This window comes from Haemorhous mexicanus, chromosome 3 (assembly GCF_027477595.1).
Source record: "Haemorhous mexicanus isolate bHaeMex1 chromosome 3, bHaeMex1.pri, whole genome shotgun sequence".
NCBI classification, from domain to species: Eukaryota; Metazoa; Chordata; class Aves; order Passeriformes; family Fringillidae; genus Haemorhous; species Haemorhous mexicanus.
In genome coordinates, this window is record NC_082343.1 from 48799575 (window position 1) to 48819052 (window position 19478).

Genomic DNA, 19478 nt, shown 5'->3' on the forward strand with positions numbered 1-19478 from the left:
AGTCCTACAGAGCACTAACAAAAATAGCAGTGTACAATCCTGAGAACAAGTACAGCCAATTTATACTCTGCTTCAGTTTCCTTTTCAGCTAAATAATGAGAAAGAAAGGACTGGAGAAAGCTTGAAACCTCATGAGCCCCGAGCAGAATTCTGCCATCTTGCAAATCAAAACCAATTGTGCCGATGAAATGCACTTTTCACAGCTTCTTACTCTAGAAAGACTGGAGAGTCATGATAAAGCCTTGGCAATATGAATGTTAAAATTTCACAGACATTCTCCCCAGCAGTACGAACACTTTACTAGGATGTGTGTGTGTGTGAGTACATATACATATGTAAGCATAGAAGAATATGTATTTCATGCATAAAAATACATGTGAATAGCAAGACAAAAAATTAGGATATAAAGAATGTTGAATCACAGCCACAGTTGTTCTAGCCATAGTCCAGAGACAGTTAGCTTCTGGGAAGCTGTAACATAATTTTTCCTATCAGTGTATACTGATAATGGGTATGACTATTTAGATAATTCTCTTATTAACCAGAGTAAATCAAATGCTGAATATCTTAGAATGAAAAAGAAAATCAACCACTATGGATGCTTTGAATCGATGGAAAATGCAAAGCAAACATGCTTAAGCATGTTAAATAAGTCAAATCTACCAACCTTTGTTAACTCTAGGCATTTAGGCGTCCCCCTTAGGCTTTGGAGGGACATTAATTTATCTTCTGAAGTAGCTAACATGATGTTACAGAACAAGAAGCTGATACAAAATATGGTATGTGTTCTGATAGTGGCAGTATTAAAGACTGACAGCTGCATGTAGAAGTTGAGTATAAGCAGCTTTAGCACTAACTACAGCACTGGTCAAAAATGACTTTTTACTACAAAGCCCAACAGAAATCAAATATTTAATTACACAGACTCCAAAGGTACAGCAACAAAATGAAGCCCGTCTGTCAGCCAAAGCCCTGGGCAGATGCACACCAGTGCCTCACCCCTGCCTCTGGTCTAACACTGGTGGAGGTGAGGCTACAAGCACCTCATCCTGCCTGAGAGATCCCAACTTGGAGCACCTGGCTGTGCCCACACCACACTCCAGGCTTCCTGCTGGAGAGGGTACCTAAGGCCACCAGTGCTGGCTCCGCAGGCCAAAGGAGCTGGGAATGGAAAGCATTGGTGCCAATCTGCATGCAGGCAAGGGCCCACCTTTAAGACTGATGGAGACCAGGCAGCAAAGTTGCTTCTGGATCTGCTTCAACACTCAAATACAAATTAAAATAAAATTTTAAAATGCTGCTCATTGTAGCATTGCCTTAAATTGTCCCTGCTGGACTCAAGTTGGCTTTGCATCCCTCCTTTTGCCACAGTTAGTTTTGGCTCTTGAGATGGCCAAAAGGCATGAGCATACTGATTGGTGAGACAGTAGTCTCTGTGCACACACCGATTACTGATTTACAGGCTGATTTATTTTAGACCACCCCTGACTATGGATGGAAAAAGAGAGGCCAATTTAACACTTTGCTTGTTGTGCAATATAAAGAAACGGGCAGAGTCCCTTTGCCTCATTTATAGAGAAAAACAAAATGAAAAACATCTGCTTTCAAAGGGGACGCCCATAGAGAAAGCTTAAATTAGCAACGCTGCTTACTCGTACAGAAATGAACAGAGCACTGACCTGTAACATGCATCTGGATACAACACCTTCAGGTACCTCAGGAAACTTCTGTCGCAGGTCATGTAAAACCTGAATATCAATTTGCTGGCTTCCTTGGGCCATTCGTATATTGCCTGGTCAGGATTGTTTTTCAACAGGCAGTTTTAGGCCTTAGTAAAGGGAGTACTCATCTCTTCTGTCCCAGCATTTTCTGGAAGAGAAAGGAAAGCCTTGAGACACAAAAGGCAGGCACTTCTGATGTAACAAAAGAACACCACACAAACTGAAACATACATAGAAAATCCCTTTTCAATCATGCAGCCAAAGTCTGTACTTTACGTTGATGTTTTCCCATGTGACACTTCTTCCAATAAATTGTCCTTCACACACTCATAACCTTGAAAATTGCCCATTTATAGACATCTGGCAGTTTCCTTCTGTCTTTGGTTTGTATACTGATATTATAGAATACATTAAGAATTAAAAAAATACTTAAAGTATTAAAATTATTTTGTTTAAGAACAGTATTTTTACTTATTTTAAACGCAAGTGAACACAAAGTAGTCCACATCAAATACTGGAAAATAGTGTTTGCTTGACTTTTGCAAGTACCTGCATTTTTACCTTTACCAGCATTGGTTTTGTTTACTGTCAGGATATTGTGGATAGAAGTTCAATGTCTCTAAGTTCCAGAATTTACTAACAATTGTCTACTTGGTTTTCACCCAACATACTTCTGAAATTATTACTAGAAGGAAATAACACTGCAACAACTTAGGCTTCTTCAACTAATTATGTTCCTGCTTTGAAGGAAATTATGAAGAGCTATGAATAAAACTATTTCACAATCACCCAATCAACACATTCATACAAATGATCTGTCCAGACCATATGATATCTACAGCCTTTTACCAAGAAGAATTTCTACCAATAAATCTTCAGAGAATGCCCCTGTGTGTGAAGCAATGGAATGGTATCTTCTTCATATAAACTACTATTATAAATAAATATGACCATATGGTTCATAAAACCCCTAGCACAGTCAACTCCAATGAACATTTACCTCTTAAATTAGTAAATCTTATTCAACCATCTCCATGAATTTTATTTACTTTCTCTGTGGCAGCAGTAGAGCAATTAAAGTTACTTAGTCTATATCTCACTAGAAGTACATGCATGTTACTTCTACAACAGTTTACAGCGCTAAACTAATTTAAGCAGTGACAAGACTACTGATCTCGCACCTTCTTTAAAGAAATAAGGAAAAACACTCTTCAAATGAAACACTTAAACAACTGCATTATTTATCAAAAACTGTACTGCAATACTTCTCTAATTAAACTTCAAACCAAACAAGATCACAGCAAATCCACAAAACCAGAAGATTCTATTAACAAGAAAACTGGTTTAACCAAGTTCAGTATCAAATGCCATTTTTCCACCCTTCTTCTACTGAGCAGTTCATTGAACGTCCTGCTAAATTTTTAACTCCCCTCAATCCTCCTAAGATGGCTTAATTTTTTTTCCAATATCTCTAACCTAGAATAGCAAATTCTGGACAGTACAAAAATTTTGTATTTACTCTTTATTTAAATTGTATCAGCAAAAAAGCACCTTCACAGCTGCCACAGCAAAAACTCCGTTGAAAGAGAATTATCCATGTAGTCTTTTCAAAAAACCACAGAGAATAAATAAAAAACCCAGTATTTAAAACAAATGCTCCACATTGTCACCCCCGTGCTTCATTTCAATAAAGTATTTTCTGTTCTAACTCATTTTTCAATGTCTGAAGTCTTGACAAAACACACAATGACCACAATACCCATTTATTACTCCAAAGCAGCAAAGTACTGTAACAATTACCTATAAGTTCAAAAGTGCTACAGAAAAACTTGTCTGCATCTTCATGAGGCACAAAATGATTTATGGTCATCATTCAATGCATGAAAAGTTCCATTATTTTTTGGGAGCATGTAGAACTTGGGAGATTGCTTATTTTTATTTTTTCTACTGTACTTTTAAGTTTTGGTGGCTTAGCACCAAGCAGATGCCTGAGAGCAGTATCACTTTACTAAATTTGCTGATAAATTTTTGCACGTCTGCATCAAATGTCTCAACATGCAAAATATTTTTACTGTAATATGGGAGGAAGTAAACCAAAGAGGCTCTGTCCCCACTATTTTAACTCTGAGAAATATACTCCAACACAAAAAGAAAGAAGTTTTTTCCCCTTAGTTTTAATTAAAATAGGCAACTGATATGGCTTCACAGACAATTTAACATATGAAAAATGTATTATATGAATATGAAGGTCTCATTTCAACCATCACTTCAAGAAGAAAAACCCACTAAAGAGCTCAAAGATACCAAAAGATTATAAAAAACCCCTCAAATTAACCTTAAGGAAGGCTGAGGTGAAAGGTCATGAGGTCTTTTGAGGCCTCTCTGGTAAAGACAGATGAAAAGGTTTTTTTCCCAGTTCTTGATGTTGCAAGAAACTACAAAAAGGAGTCAGGATGCATGTCCAGAGGCAAACTTAAAGGAACTGAAAGTGACTTTGACAGACGGAAGCGTAAGGAACAGACACACCACACTGTTGTCAGCCATGGAACTCAGGATCATCCAGAAAATTGTTGAGAAATATTCTCAGAATATTGTTAGAAAGTTACATATGCAAGTGGAAAATAAAAGGCATGAATGCAAGAGTGAATAGCCAAGACAGCCAATAATTAAGACTGTAGAAGAAAAGGGTATGAACAGGAGGCAAAGGAAACTTCTGGCAGCGATATTTTTGCTTCATTCAGAGACTCTGGCATTAAAATCAAGGCAATACAGCACTACAGAAGTAATCAGAAAAATCTATTCAAGAAATTAATTATTGGAAGAAGGAAAATTCAGCACTGGTGACTCAGAGAAATATTTCTTCCTAAAATCATTAATATCAGAGTTTAACTACAAAGGGACACTTCTAAATGCTGACATGCAGTACAATATAAAGTTATTCATATAGTAAAGCCCATTTACTAATAGTTTTACATACTACTTCTAGCTATTAAAAAAAAAAAAACACCTCAAAACAACCCCTTTAATGTGACTTTATAATGTTGAAGAGAGACAGAGATCCCAGTGCTCATTTATGCCAGAAATACTAAGTAACCGGAAGAATTAATTAGCTGTGTTCTTTTTCAAAGAGTACTGGCATGATCCCCAGACAACTTAAAAGGCCTGGCAATTGTATCATGATGGAGCTCCTGTTGAAGCTTTATTCTGTGAAAACTATTGAAACCAAAGTAAACAATGTGTCATCTCCCAAAGACTACTCAGAACCATGAGTATGAGACACAAAATACACTGCCTCTCTTGTTTATGAAAATATTCAAAGACAACTTAATGTGAAATATAATTCAGATGCCAAATACTAGGCTGTTATAGTGCTGAACAAGAGCTAGCTAAATACATAATTTTTCAAGTCTCCTTTCTTCTGACAGGGCACATATTTAACATACCACGGACTTTCACGGAAATTCTTCAATACAAACCTTAACTTAGTATATCACATTGACTTTTCACAAAATATTTATAAAGCAAGTGTTCTTCTGAGTAGATTCTGCCAAAATGGATTTCATGAAACAATTAAACCTGACAAAATCTAAACAGACTAGAATGTTATCTGCACTTCTTGTTCACTACTAATTTCTTCCTACTGCAAATTCACATGCAGTCCATGCCACAATAAATATGAAAGTTAATTGTACAGATTTTAACATAACTGCTGTATTTAATAATTCCAGTTGAAGTTATGATGCACTCATTATGACTGAAGTCCCATTTATGGTCAGCTACCATTTGGGAAACAACCTTTGTGCGTTCAAGAGAACAGCTTTTGGAAATATGCAGAACACTGCCACAGTAACCAGCATTCCCTTCACCTTCTCAAAACTCAAATCAATGCAGTCTTTATATCTCCCTTGTTAGTTCAGCTACATCTAGTAAGTAAATAACTCATATTTTTCTGTGGTTTTAATCTGATCACATCTGATCTGTGTTTTACTCACCTGGCTAAAATGCTGTAAAAGTAATTTATTTAAAAGCTTATTTTAGAAATCAGGCTGTAAATATTTCTTAGGAGAGTGAACGCAGAAACAGGAGAACATTTTCTTGTAGCGTTAATGGTGCAGGGTACAGACAATGTGCATAAAAGACTGCTGTAATGACAGCAAATCAGATGCAGCAATTTGCAAAGCAAGCCTGGTATAGGTAGCTAAACCAACAGCAGAAGCACGCAAGCAATTAAAAAGGTGACTGAAAAAAACCCAAAACACAACAAAAACCCAAAAACAAACCACCCAATCCCTCTATATTTATCTCAGGCTCCTTCATCAGGACTAAGACACACAGACTATGTATCCATGCATTGGGTAATTCCAAAAAGTAAAATGATCTTCACCCCTCCTCAGTCCATGCCTTCACGAGCCATACCTTCTACCTTCCCCCATATATTTAGCTACATTTTTTCTGTTATCTTATCCAAACACCTAACCAGGCACCAAGCCAACAAATGTGAAACTTCTACGGGCCCTTTTTTCAGCCAGACCTCAATTCTGATGTTTCACTCCAATAATTCAACTAAGGACTAACCTTAGTTCACTTTCCATTGAGGGATTCTTTACACTGAATTGCTTGAATGACAAAGTATAGCTGATATTAATATTGCTAGCATTTCTTCCAGCTTTCTTTAAAAAATATAATTTCCTCTCCAGTCTACAAGACTGGCAATCACATTATAAATATATGAATCCCTATCCACAGAAGATCCCTTCTAAGCAGGATCTCCATTCCTTTGACTGCAACAAGCATTGCAAGCTTATTGCCAGTATGTACTTACTTCTGTGTTAACACTCCCCTTAAAATCAGCAGTATATTTCTGTATCCCTATTGCTTAGGAAAAAAAAAAAAAAAGATCATCAGACAATAAATGCCATATTGTTCTCTTGCAACCTCCCTCTCCAACCTCTTACATTCCAATTTCCACACCTATTCTTCCTTTTCTTCCTCACTTATAACTGAATATTCTTGTTAAACATGAGACTAGAAACTTTCACTTTATGTGTGCCTAGCAAATGAAGGGGGGGAGAAATTAAAGAGTTACCACTGCATGTAAGGCCAACTTTCCTTAAAGAAATTGGTTCCAAGCTACATGCAGGACAGCACACTTAACTCTGTCAAATGACACCTTGCAAGCAGGAAAAAAGAAAAACCCAAGAAAAACAAAATCAAAATTGTCTGGTTCTCTGAGAAACTACAATACAAAAAAATAGAAATTAAATGGCAAGGAACAACTAAATTATTTTCTCCCCATTTAGCCCTAATAGACTTTTTCTGAAAGCCTACATGGAGCCAAATATCACGCAGCCTGAACACAAACTTGTTTTCTTAAAATTAAAATTTAGAGTAATTCCGTAAGGGCAAAAATACAGAAACAAGAACATTCTACCCCAGAGTCCAATATTCTTTCTGCAAAAGAGATTAAGAAGTGAGAGGACAAAAATCTAAAAGCTTACACTAACATCACTAACACTTTAAATGCACTTTTTTTTAAAAAAAGTGAGAGAACTGCATGATGGAAACAGGTTTATTAAATATTCCTAGTATAATTTAATTGTTCTAATATATTATTCAGCTTTTCCACGGCCAATTTGAACCATTTCAACAGTTCTTCACCAGTATCTCTGCTTAAAGAATAGTATTATCAAATCCAGATGTTATACTTCACTCATTGCCATCCATCTCTTAAATAATGAATAAATTTAGCGTATCACAGTTAGTTTCCCATCTCATCTTCAACTTATGATACAGTGACACTTCCTTGTAACTGTTTGCCAGATTTGTGCTCTACACTCTTCTGAATCCAAACAAGAACACGAAAGATATAAATCTGATTTCACTGCATGACCTTAAAACTGAAAAAAAAAATCAGTATTGCAAATAAGCATCACCAAGAGTTTTCCCCAAGCACATTACTGAATTAGATCAAACCAGAAGACTTCTATCAAACGGCAAACTCTGGAACAATTCAAAGAAGTAATCTGTTCTTATGGAAAATTTATTTTAGTGACCATACCTGGAAGCAATTCCTACCTGGAAGCACAACCGGGTATTTTTTCTTCCTCCAAATTCATTAAAACGAGTAATTTCCAGAAATAAATTTTATTTAACACATTTCATAATGTCTTTTAAACTCCTGGCCAGAATAACAATGTACTTTAATGGGTCCCACAGCAAAAGTGCACACATGAAACATTTAAAGAGGTTTAATCTGTCAGGTATTCCTTGGAAACTATGAGCAGTCACACAATTTCTTTTTCAAGGGAAATTAGTTGGGGTTGTATGATTTTCATGTTGAGCAAATAAAAAAAAAGGGTTTGGTTTTGTTTGACTGAATTTTTAATTCTTCTGAGTTCAGTAATGCTAATGGGCACATTAAGGGATTCAGCTAATGGATTTTACCTAAGTTTGGGTTGGATATTTTTTCCCTTTTCCTTCAGAGAATTAATTAAAAACAAAGCCACCTCCCTTTACTGCAGGTCATTCTGTCAATTCTATCAAAGCATAGCTGACCTTTTCACAGCTCAGCAATATGTTGGCAAATCTCATACACAAGCACGTTAAAAATGAGGTTTCTCAGATAATCGTAAAAATTTCCTCAGGAATATGGTCTTATTAGAGAAAAATCTATCACAACAGTTGAGCTTGCCTTAAGCCACTGTTAGGAGTTGGCAGTTTGAAATTTGACCTGTATTCTTTGCACAGTATGTTAACAACAGAAATTCAGATCTGAAAGCTTTGAAATTTGTAAAAAGGGTTTAATTCGTTTTCATTGGAGATGAACTAAAGAAGAGGAAAGCAAAACACCTCTAAGATAGCTGAGAAGGCATTTTCAATTCTTCCTACACTTACTCACCAAGGCACATCCAGCCATTTAACAGCAACACTTCTCATGCGCTCTCCAGTCCACACAGTTCTCACAAGAGCCCTAAAAACTCTACATCACCACCCATTAAGTTATACTGGAAATATATGTGAAGATAACAAAAGAATTACATTAAAAATTCTGAATTACAGGTCTATCTTAAATACAGTACTGAATGAAACTCAGAATTAAAGTCCAAGAATGCTATAAATCTATCCTTATGAACCCTTTTCTTCACCTTAGTAGCAATCATATGTTTCGTGTGTGTCTTTCATGGCAATTCTAAGACATCATATGGAAATGAAATACACAAAGCTAAAACTGCATTGCATAATCCAGTCAGGGTATTTTAAAAAATTATATTAATGAACTCCACAGTAACTCTAAATTCTGCTTGCATTAGGATTCCAGTCCTAATATTCTTCATGTCAGTTTTACCTAGATAATCAAAACTCTGTACCTTTAAGGAGATTTATTCCCTTTTTATTATGCAAATGTGTACATTTGCTTCCATTTGTCAGCTTCTCAATGAATGAAAAACCCGTTATTAATTCACAGGAAGGTCAAGTAGCAAGTATTGATCTTCACATCCCCACCTGTGATTGTATCAGGTTTCTTCCACAGATTAACAATATGAGAAAGCTGTCAAGTATTTTATTTTTGTTCTGCATACTTAATTTTTATGTTGCTGCAGTGTAAAGCTTTCATAAAGATAATCCTCTATGAACTCTCTGAAGCCAAAAGCAGGTGTAGCTATTTTGAAGTGTATGCACTGTTTCCAGTGCAACTGTTCTAAGAGTTGAAGGAAGAGAAAAAAACTTAAGACAATAAAAATGCCAATCAGAGAAAGAGGTGGGAAAAACCCTTTAAGAGGCAGCCCTCATTAAAAAAAAAATCTTGAAAAAGTAACTGAAAACAGTGACAGTCTACAAAGAAACATGATTAAACATTTTTTTCTTTAATTCACTTGACTATATCTCCTTTAAAATCTGCTATTTATTTATGACTGACAAAAAGATAAAAGGGCTTCCTAAAATGAAGCAATGATTTTGAGCAAGCAGTTGAAATCTAACTAGATGCTATTATCTCTCACAGATTGTCTAATCACGAAGTGCACTAATGGAAGAACATAAATATCCCACTGAGTCAAAAAATGGCCATTTTAGCTCAGTGTTGTTTGCAAGAGTGGCAACAAAAAGCAATATTCAGGAAGAACATGTAAGCCTAAGCCTTTTTTGAGCACATTCCTCTCATTCTCTCCGTATGTACACGTACAACTCTGTGATTGAGGAAACTTGAGAGCAGTGCCCTGCCTATTCTCTCTACAGACCTGTTGACGATGTATTAATCAAATTCCTTTTCTTAACCTACTGAAATTATCTGCTTCTTCAATACATTGTGGCAAAGAATTCCAGAAGTTTACTATTCTGTGCATTTTGAAATAATTTGAAATCCACCAAAAGATCTTCCTTAGACTTTTTTCAAACCTCTTGTCCTACAGGTCCTGAGTGGTACACAGCTCCAAGTTGCAGGATTTCATAACAGTTCTGCATTCACCACCTGCATTAATTTTCAAGCTTCACTCATAAACCCTCCTACAATCTTCACCTCTCCAAACTGGTAAGCCTGTAGTCTAAATGCCTCCTTGGAAGGCAAGAGCTGTTGCCATGATTAAAAATAAAATAACATCCTCTCACTACCTTCTCTAACACCAACATATGCTCCCTGAAATACCAAGACTGTAGCCCTTGGTTCTCAAGGGGAGGGCTTACCAGGGCTTCACACAGGAATGGCACCATTTCTCACGTCCTCAGTATCTTTCTGATTATGCCCAATAGCTCTGCTGGCTTTTCCATCTGCTCCTTAACATTGCACCAAAAGTTTTATATAACTCCTCACAAATCCAAGATTGCTCTTCTCAGAAAAAATGAGTTATGAATGTAGTACATATACTAGCCCAAACCAAATCGAAGTCTTCCTTGAACAAACTGCCCGAAAAATCTGTAGATGTTCAGGGAACTCGCCAGTAACCTACTGCCAACAGCAGCAATAAAATGTACATGAATGACAAGTTAAATAGCTTCAGGAACCTCTACAATAGCTAGCTCCAGGCCAAAGGGGACTACCCTGCAGCCTAAGGACACAGAAGCCCATCTCAAAAGCCCTTGGCTCCAAACACCCTTTCAACAGTATGAAACCACATTCCAACTGACCTGGATCTGCAGAGCTTGCAGACTTCTGGCTCCACCACTGAAAACCAGTACAGCATGACTGGCTGCTTCAGAGCTGTCAATCTGAACTCTAGAGGCATCAGTCCCATGATAGCTTCACTGAACCCAGGGAAGATTCAGCTTACACTTGCTAAGCTCATATTTAAAAATCTTCACATAAACGAAATAGACATCTCATGAAACTAGAATCACGACTCCTAGCAACCTACATACTTAGCAGTAGTTTTTGATAGCGATTTCCCAATTTAAAACTAAAACAAGACAGCACACACACCAGATACCAAACTTTTCAGTAAGAGATGTACAATTACTACTGAAAAGCCATCATGGGACATCAGTGTATAGAAGTGGACACATATGAAGGACATGATGTTTTTTATTCTTGATTGCATGATCAGGAATATCTCTGGTTTTCCCAATGTAAAGCTCTATTCAAATCATACATTAACATTTTATTTTTTGAAAACAGAAATATGACTTAGAGAAATAAATTTAGACCGAAACAACTTGAAATTGCATTTAATCAAGCACAAAGAGACTCAAATCTGCATTGAAATACTGAAGTACAAAAGCACTGGTGGGTTTCATACTAAAATTCCACATACCTTAGCTTTCATTGTAAAGAGAATAGCAAGAAGTGTCACTGCTTCAATTCAGAACTAAGTAAGAGTGCAGTTTACACTACACCCTTTCCCATGACTCAGAATACTGTATCAGAGAAACACTGCAAACCTAGCTGGTCTGAAATTGCAATAATACTCAGATTTATTAATGAAAAAAAAAATCTCCAATTTCAGTATTATATTGCCAATTCAATGACGAGAGAATCCAAAAGGCTAAAGAAATGCAATTACACGCATGACATACAATGATTTTGTTCTAATTTATAGTGACCTCTATTGTGACCTACAGTTGTTGTATGTAAAATTATCCTGTTGTTTGTCATGTTTCCACAACAGTGCAGAGTCTGAGAGTGAACTTTGTGCCCTTTTAGTATGTTCCCAATGACAATATTACCATATTTCATTAAAATTCATATGAGAACATAAACATGTTGTGCCATGTTTTAGCAGCTTTCCAGGTTGTTCAATTTCTGATATGTATTTTGGGTTATTCAGTTCACAGCAGGAAGCTCTGAAAAGCCTCTATATCCAGGCAAGTAGCTGAACTTCAGCAGTTCAATACAGAAGCCAACAACAGCATTACAAATCTCAGAGCTTGCATCATGTAACCCAATCTTCCAGTGGTTTTGCTGATGACTAGATTGGTATTGAAGGACTTACTTCAGTATTTCATACTGATACTAAAGCAAGTACCTCTAAAAATGCTGAGAAGTTCCATTATCCTACAAGTGTAAGCCAGAAGTCAGAGACCAAGGGATATGACAGCATTTTAGGGAAAACATTCCAGAATCAAAGTATCTCAATTGCCCATAGCCAAAGTCAAAAACTCCTGATGAGGTAATAATTTTAAACTAGAAGAGCATATATTTAGATTGGCTATAAGGAAGAAATTATTTGTGTTGAGGGTGGTGAGACACTGGAACAGGCTGCCCAGGGAATTTGTGGCTTCACCCCTCATTGGCACTGAACAGGTTAGGAGGAGCTTTGAGCAACATGAACCTCTGAAAGGTGTTCCTGATCTTTCAAGCCCCTTCAGACCTAAAACATTCTGTATCCATGGTGTCCAAACCAAGGACAATTACTTGGATTTTGATGCAGTTAAGTAATGCCTTTTGGATTTTTTTTCATACAATTCTACAATGTTGCTGAAGTCAGGCTGTATAGCAAATTAAATGCACAAATTAAGAAAAACATACAGAAATCCCAGCAGTAACAAGGCATGCCAATTGTCATCTTATTCACATTATTGGATGTGTCCTATTTTTTAGTATTTGCATTACATTTTTCCCTAGAGAAAAAAAATGGCTTGTGTATAACATTGGCCTAAAATGCTGTTGATAGCACACCTAGTGTATAAAAAGTGAGAAACAAAAAAAGCTTGTCACAGATAATTTCTAAATTACGGTTAATCTTCCTTATTGCTTTGACGGAAAAGATTAATTTATGGGAAAAACTCCTAAGACATTTGCATCTCTCTTTCCTTCTTAGGCACACATAATGAACAGGCTGTTTCCTGATCTTACAAGAAAGATTTTCTAAGTATTTGCCTGATTTCATGGAACCATTCTCTATTCTTTACTTTTTAACTTAAATTTCTAAATTCTTAGTTGGGAAAGCCCCATTCTATACAGTGACTCATTCTGTCACAACCTGGTCACAGGAGCACAGCCCAGCAAGAGCAGTGTCCACTGTCAGAAAGCAAAGATCTGCAAGTCATAGTCCAAGAAAACCTGGTTCTCAAATGTTTGTGTGACTATAAACAGAAACAAAGCACACATTTCAAGTTCAGTTGCTGCACCTTTGACACTCTCTCCAATTGTTTGAAACTAAAATCAAAATATACATGTTCCTGTTTGGAAAACATTTACATTTGGCGAGTATGGTCTTTTTATTATTTTTTTCCCCTGTTCCCTTTATGTCTCTTGAATGTGACTAAATGAGATACGCAGGTAAATGAATTGTCGTTTAGACAAGCAGATGGAACAAATACAAAAGATGTCAGTACAGCCCCACCTGAGTGACCAATACAAGTGGCCAGAAGTTGTCTAAAGGTTGACAGTTCAGTCCATCCTCTTACTGAGGACAAAAGTATAAGGTTAACTATAAGGATCTAAGGGAACACAAAGGATATAAGGCTAACTCTTGCCATAAGCAGGAGCTCAGGAACATTAATCCAGGTCTGGAAAAATGATTTGGAGGAAACTACCATCTCTGCACTAAGACTTAAATTAACCTTGTTTTCTTAGTAATTCCCAGAATAGAGCCAACTAGCCAAGAGATTTCTCCATCCTTCATTAATTCTATTGCTCTAAAGGTTGTTACTACTGCAGCAAGGGCATCACTACTGGCAATGTTTTTGAATGCAGCTGTGGTACTGAGAAGAAACCTCCTCAGGCCATGGAGGAAAACATATTTTACTAAGTTTTTAACTCAGCCAATGAGATACAATAACATTTCACACAGAGAAATGAGAGAGAGGCCTCTAGCTTGAGGAATTCTCATTACCAAATTTTAAAACTGAGCTTCTAACAGTATATTAGACTAACAACAATAATTTTTAGAAAAGTATTTTAAATTCTCATTTCCTGCGACAATAAGGCCACTATGAACAATAACATTCTTATGAATATTGCTGCTGGGTTTTTGCCCTTGTAGCCATGTTATGTACTGTTCATCATATTCTACAAATGAAAAGCCAGATCAACGCAGTAACTGAATAAAAGGCTTCAAAAAAGCATGACTATACCAAAGGCAAACTAATAACTGTGATACTCTGAATAACATGTAACTGCAATGCCAGTTCAGTCATATAATGACAGCCAAACTCTAGTAGTAGTACCTTATTTAAATATATCTTATTTTCCATTAATTATTTTTCATTTTTATCTAAAGCCAGTGTGTACTTTTCAATAGTTGACATATCTACTACAGAGCAGCCTATATTAATGGTGACTTAAATGAGAAAAGGTTTGAAATACGCATAAAATTACATTACTTTTGCGGAAAAAAATCCTCATGCACTGGGAAGTTAAGAGTAAAAATATTAGTAACATCACAGCTAAGCCTGATGTGCTTTCACACACACATTGCTCAAGTCCCACCTAACATCCTGCAGGAAATCCATAGCACTGCCAGGAAGGGAGCTGCACACTCTGAATTTAACACACTGGAACACAACCAAAGAGACAATTTCTCTCTTCTTATCATACTCCAGCTCATTCATCATCTTTCTCTTGTCTTGCAGGAGAAAAAACACTATATTTCTGAATTGTATCATCTTCCAAACACTCTTATCAATGCAGTCTCCTTGCTGATCTCTTTTTAAAACATAGCAGGAATTCTAACTTGTTGAAACAACAAGAATTTTTCCAGGTCACAGGGTCAAAGTCTCTGATTCCCCATATGCTAAGCAGGCACTTTAGGAAGAATATTAACATTTTGCAAAAATTTATAGCAAGGGCTCTGTCAGCACTTGTATACAATGCACTTATATACAAAAACCTCCATTCAGCTTGCTGAAGCCACATTCATACAGTATTTCACTGTGATTCACTGGCTACTTTGAGAATGCCTGGTTTATACAAAACATCACTCAAAAGAAAGTGAAAAATTCCTGAGCAGTAAACTGGCTTTAGGGAGATTATCTGCTTAGAGAAAAGCAAAGATACCAAGGATAGCTTGAGCTATAATATTTTGAGCAAGTTTGTAAGCTATTACAAGTTACAAACCGTATGATTTAAGAGCAAAACAACTTCATTGCCTTCCATTTTCAGTGCTCTTTCCTGGACACTACAAACAGTTACCTGTACATCCAAACGTACCTTTGACACCACACACAAATGTACTTGGAAGTTTGGTGGTGGAATTTGTAATCCCATTTTCATAAAAGCCATAGCACAAAGCATTTAATGGATCAGCAATCCATAGCTGTGTGCACTGCACTAGAAGTGGAAGAAACAAGCTGTTTTATTTCTCCCTAGCTGTCATGTACAACCATGAGACCACACAACTTCCTCCTGGGAGGCATGTGTTAAAATACACTATTTACAGAAAAACTGGAAGTAGCTTTGGACAGTTAAAGAAACCATCAAACAACAGAAGGAAAAAAAAAATCAATTTCATATACACCAGACACAAGTAAGTATTTGAGCAGTTGCTAAGCAGCAGGCTGTGCACATCACATCAGACTTTAACGTTTCACTGATATGTTAGAGGCAGTTTTGCAAAATCATCTATCAAAAGTTTATAACTATTTAGGCATATTTCATCGAAAGTGCAGTCTAAAACCTTATTAACCAAGCACTACAGAAACTAACACAAATACAGATGCTGTTGTGTCACAAATAATGCACATCTATGCTTTAGTCCTCTGGAGCAAAATAACAGACAACCAAATAACAGAGAAAGCTTTTAGATTTTTGGCAGGGACCTTTTTCCCTATGGATAGAACAGGCTGTCCCCACAAAACTGGTACTTACCAAATGTGGCTTGATGATCAAATTACACTTTCTCTGGTATTTACAAAGTAGTGAATGCATGTGTCACAAAAAAGCCACAAGAAATCCACAATGCTGAAGAATAACTTCAAGTATTCCCTTTCCTTTCCCTAGATACTCTGTTCAGAAAGCACTCTCAATTCCATGATCTATATGTAAAAAGCCCCTTATTTTTTATATTCATATTTAAGGAACAAAATTTCACTCACATCAATTAAAATCACCTAAAAATATTCGGGTAACACAATTAATTGGTCCAGGATGGTAACGATACTGATTAGAATGTCTCAAAAGCAGGACCTTTCTTATAATTGACACTGCCAAACTAAGAGCATAATTTACGGCAAAATCTATATGCATGCAAAAAAGAAAAAGAATTAGTTGCTAAAGAGAAAGTTGTGCTCATTCAGATTAAGGACTCCATGGGTAACACTCATCTCACTTTTCTTCTTTGTTCTTTCTTAATTAAAAAACAAATAAATACTAATGCAAACAGTTAAAGTTTTATCAAAAGAAAATATTTAAGGCCCTCTATTAACTGCCCTAAGCAAATGATACTTGTAAATATTTCGACAGAAATCTACTGGCTTGAATACAAATGAAAGCTGGCAATTCAGCCAACTGAAATTTTTCTATGTTTCAACTCTTCAAAGTAATTCCAGAATTAACACTCCGGCCTACTTTCTTTTGGGGAAAAAAGTAGGAAAAAAAAAAAAACAACCTTTCAATATATATGTCTGAAATCTCTATGAACCTTTTCAAATCGGGGGTAAAGGCCACTCACAGTTCCAGATGCAAACAGTGAAGCCCCAGAACTCAGATTATAAGATCTGTCAGCTGCCTCCTGTGGCACAAGGCTGGAGAAGAAACCACCTTATTCAGGAAAGCACAGAACCGGCTCCTTTAGCTTCCCTGAAGACCACAAATCCTCAACGACTGTTCTCACTCACTGGGAGGATAAGATTATCACATGAATCTTCCTCTGTGAGAAGACTATGAGATGCAAATTAACTGCGTGGCAGTAACAGTCAGCCTTGCATGTTCCTTTACTAATGAAGTACTTACAGATTAAGGGTGAAACCACAAGAGAAAGCTGAACAGACTAAAATCTTCAGTATATCTTACCTTTCTTGCCACTCTGCTCTTAGACCCTGCAATTCCGCCCTCTTTCTTACTCTGGCCATGACATTTGTCCACCTCTTCTCTGTGACAGATTCAAGAGATCAATCTATTAGAAGATAATACCTTTCTTTTCTGTTGGATTTTTCATTGTGTTTCAGCATCAATGAGCTGCTGTATAAGCTCAAACCACCTTGGACACATTCAACTGTATCACATGGAGCAGACTGGAAGATCCCATCAAGCAGAAAGCCTGAAAATGCCTTATTCTGAAATCAAAGACTTTACTGCGAAACTGAAAGAAATAATGAACTAGGCTGACATAAATTACACTTGCTTTCCAAGAACTGTAATTAAGAATCTGATTTACAGACCCTGCAAGTATGGCTAGACCAAAAGCTGAATTGGAGCAGTGAGTTATGGGCCACGTGCTGTTATTTCAACAGCCAGCACAGGATCAGTGCTATGACTGGATAATTTTTATATCCCACTCCTATTATAATCCTATGGGACTATATATTAAACCAATTCTACACCTAGATCAGGTGCAGAAGAGCAGTGGCTGCCTAAAAAAAACAGAACAAAAGCATTTCTAAAAGACATGTAAAAATAGATTTTAGGAAGCAGTAATCTCAATTCATGGACCCTCAAAAAAGCTGTAACTATATAGTCTAAGGTTGCTCTGTCTTAAAGCACTTCCAACAGCATCCCAGACAAAACAGTATTGATCTAGAATGTTTATTCCAAACTTGGGCCTATGATTCTTGAATACTCTGTAATAAAAACCAACTCTACCTTCACAGAATTGCTGATAAACTCAGGTTGGAAGGTACTGACACAGGTCAACAGCTCCAAACACTATTGAAAGCAGGACTTCAGGTTTAAACAAGGTGCACAAGGCCTTGGACAGGCAAATCTGAAAAATCCCAAGGATGGAGATTCCACTAGGTTTCTGGAAAATCTCCTCCACTGATTAATCACACTCACTAAGAGCAACTTATTCTTTATATCCAATTGGGATTTCCCTTGTTGCATTCTATTACTTGTCATTTTGTTTGCTACCTGAGAAAGACATTCTTGCCCCATCTTGCCTGTAATTCTGTACATCAGTTCATCTTTAGAACTCTCTTCCCCACATAAAGCATGCTGAGGTTCCTCAGCCTCTCCACTTATGTGCCTAACCATCTTATTTCCCTCAGCTGAAGTTGCTCCCAGTTGTCAGCATTTCTTGCAATGGCAGGCTCAAGGCTGTCAGTTGCACCCTCACAAGTGCTGAAGAGAAAGAATAATCACATCCTACAGCATGCTGCCTATGCTATTTCTTATGTTCATTTCAAAAAGCCCTTTTGCCATTTTGCTTATCCTTCAGCAAGTTGACTTATTGAGAAGTACATATTGAGAAGCCCATTCACAGCTGCTGTTTGAAAGATACTTTTTTTAAAAAAAAACAAGGTTAATTAACTTGATGCTTTTACAGTGATTTTGCACCAGCAGTTGTATTATAAATCAAGTAAAGCTAGGTATCTAAGCAAACACAATAACTGGTATAGAAATACTTTTTCTCTACTTTTACAAGTGTAATACACACATCTCTCACATCTCCCTCTTCCACAGAATACAGAGAAAACCAGTCAGGTTTGACACCTGCCTACATAAGAAGTGAAATGGGGAAAATCACACAGAGAGAAATTAAAGTTATGGATTAGAATATGCTAGGAGGAAGAGCAAGAGGAAGAATTCCTCAGTGCAATTTGTGACACTGAGTCCAAATTAAATTCAAACATCTGTGCCAACTATTTGTCTGTTACTGTTGGGCTCTATGCAAACCCTTAATCAGTAGCTTCTGTGAGTCCCAACACTTTTTTTCCAGACCTTTAGATCCCTCTCCACTAACTAGATGCTTACATACCTCAATGGAATTTGGTTCCATTTGAGTAAGACTTATTTCTTTTTAGCTCAGACACATGTCCTCTCTAGACATCACAGAGAACACATTTAAATATTTGAAACTGAAATTTGAAAATGCCAAACTTCTTAATGCCAAAAATCAAAGCCACTGCTAACGTTATTTGCACAGCAGGAAAGTTTTGATGCCAGTATAGACAGTGGAAAAGCTTTTTCAATATCATATACTGAAGTTCAGAAAAAATTGTCAAGCTCCAAATCTTCCCACGTCATTACAGCTGGCAGATCTTGCTCTGCCTTTCTGAGAAAATGCAGGATGGCCATCTATTGGCTACGAGAACAGTAAGCCTTGCAAGTGGAAAAGCATATAGGTATCAAAAAGGGCTACTGTGAGGTGCTACTGGCACCAGTCATTATGAAACTAAGGAAAAAATAAAAATCCAAACCAAAACCAAATGTTTTCAGATGGACTTCTA

At 36.7% G+C, this 19478-nt stretch overlaps 1 protein-coding gene across 9 annotated transcripts in view; it reads right to left on the reverse strand.

The window, feature by feature from the left end:
* Positions 1 to 19478, reverse strand: part of TAB2 (TGF-beta activated kinase 1 (MAP3K7) binding protein 2) — an 80474-nt gene that overhangs the window by 18191 nt on the left and 42805 nt on the right. For 8 of the 9 annotated variants that reach the window (XM_059841704.1, XM_059841706.1, XM_059841708.1 and 5 more), the window contains one exon: positions 1680 to 1869. In XM_059841704.1, coding sequence (XP_059697687.1) covers positions 1680 to 1781 — 102 coding nt within the window. In that variant the 5' untranslated portion in view covers positions 1782 to 1869. Of the gene's footprint in view, positions 1 to 1679; positions 1870 to 19478 lie in introns of those variants that run through there. The other variant, XM_059841701.1, reaches the window with a different exon arrangement.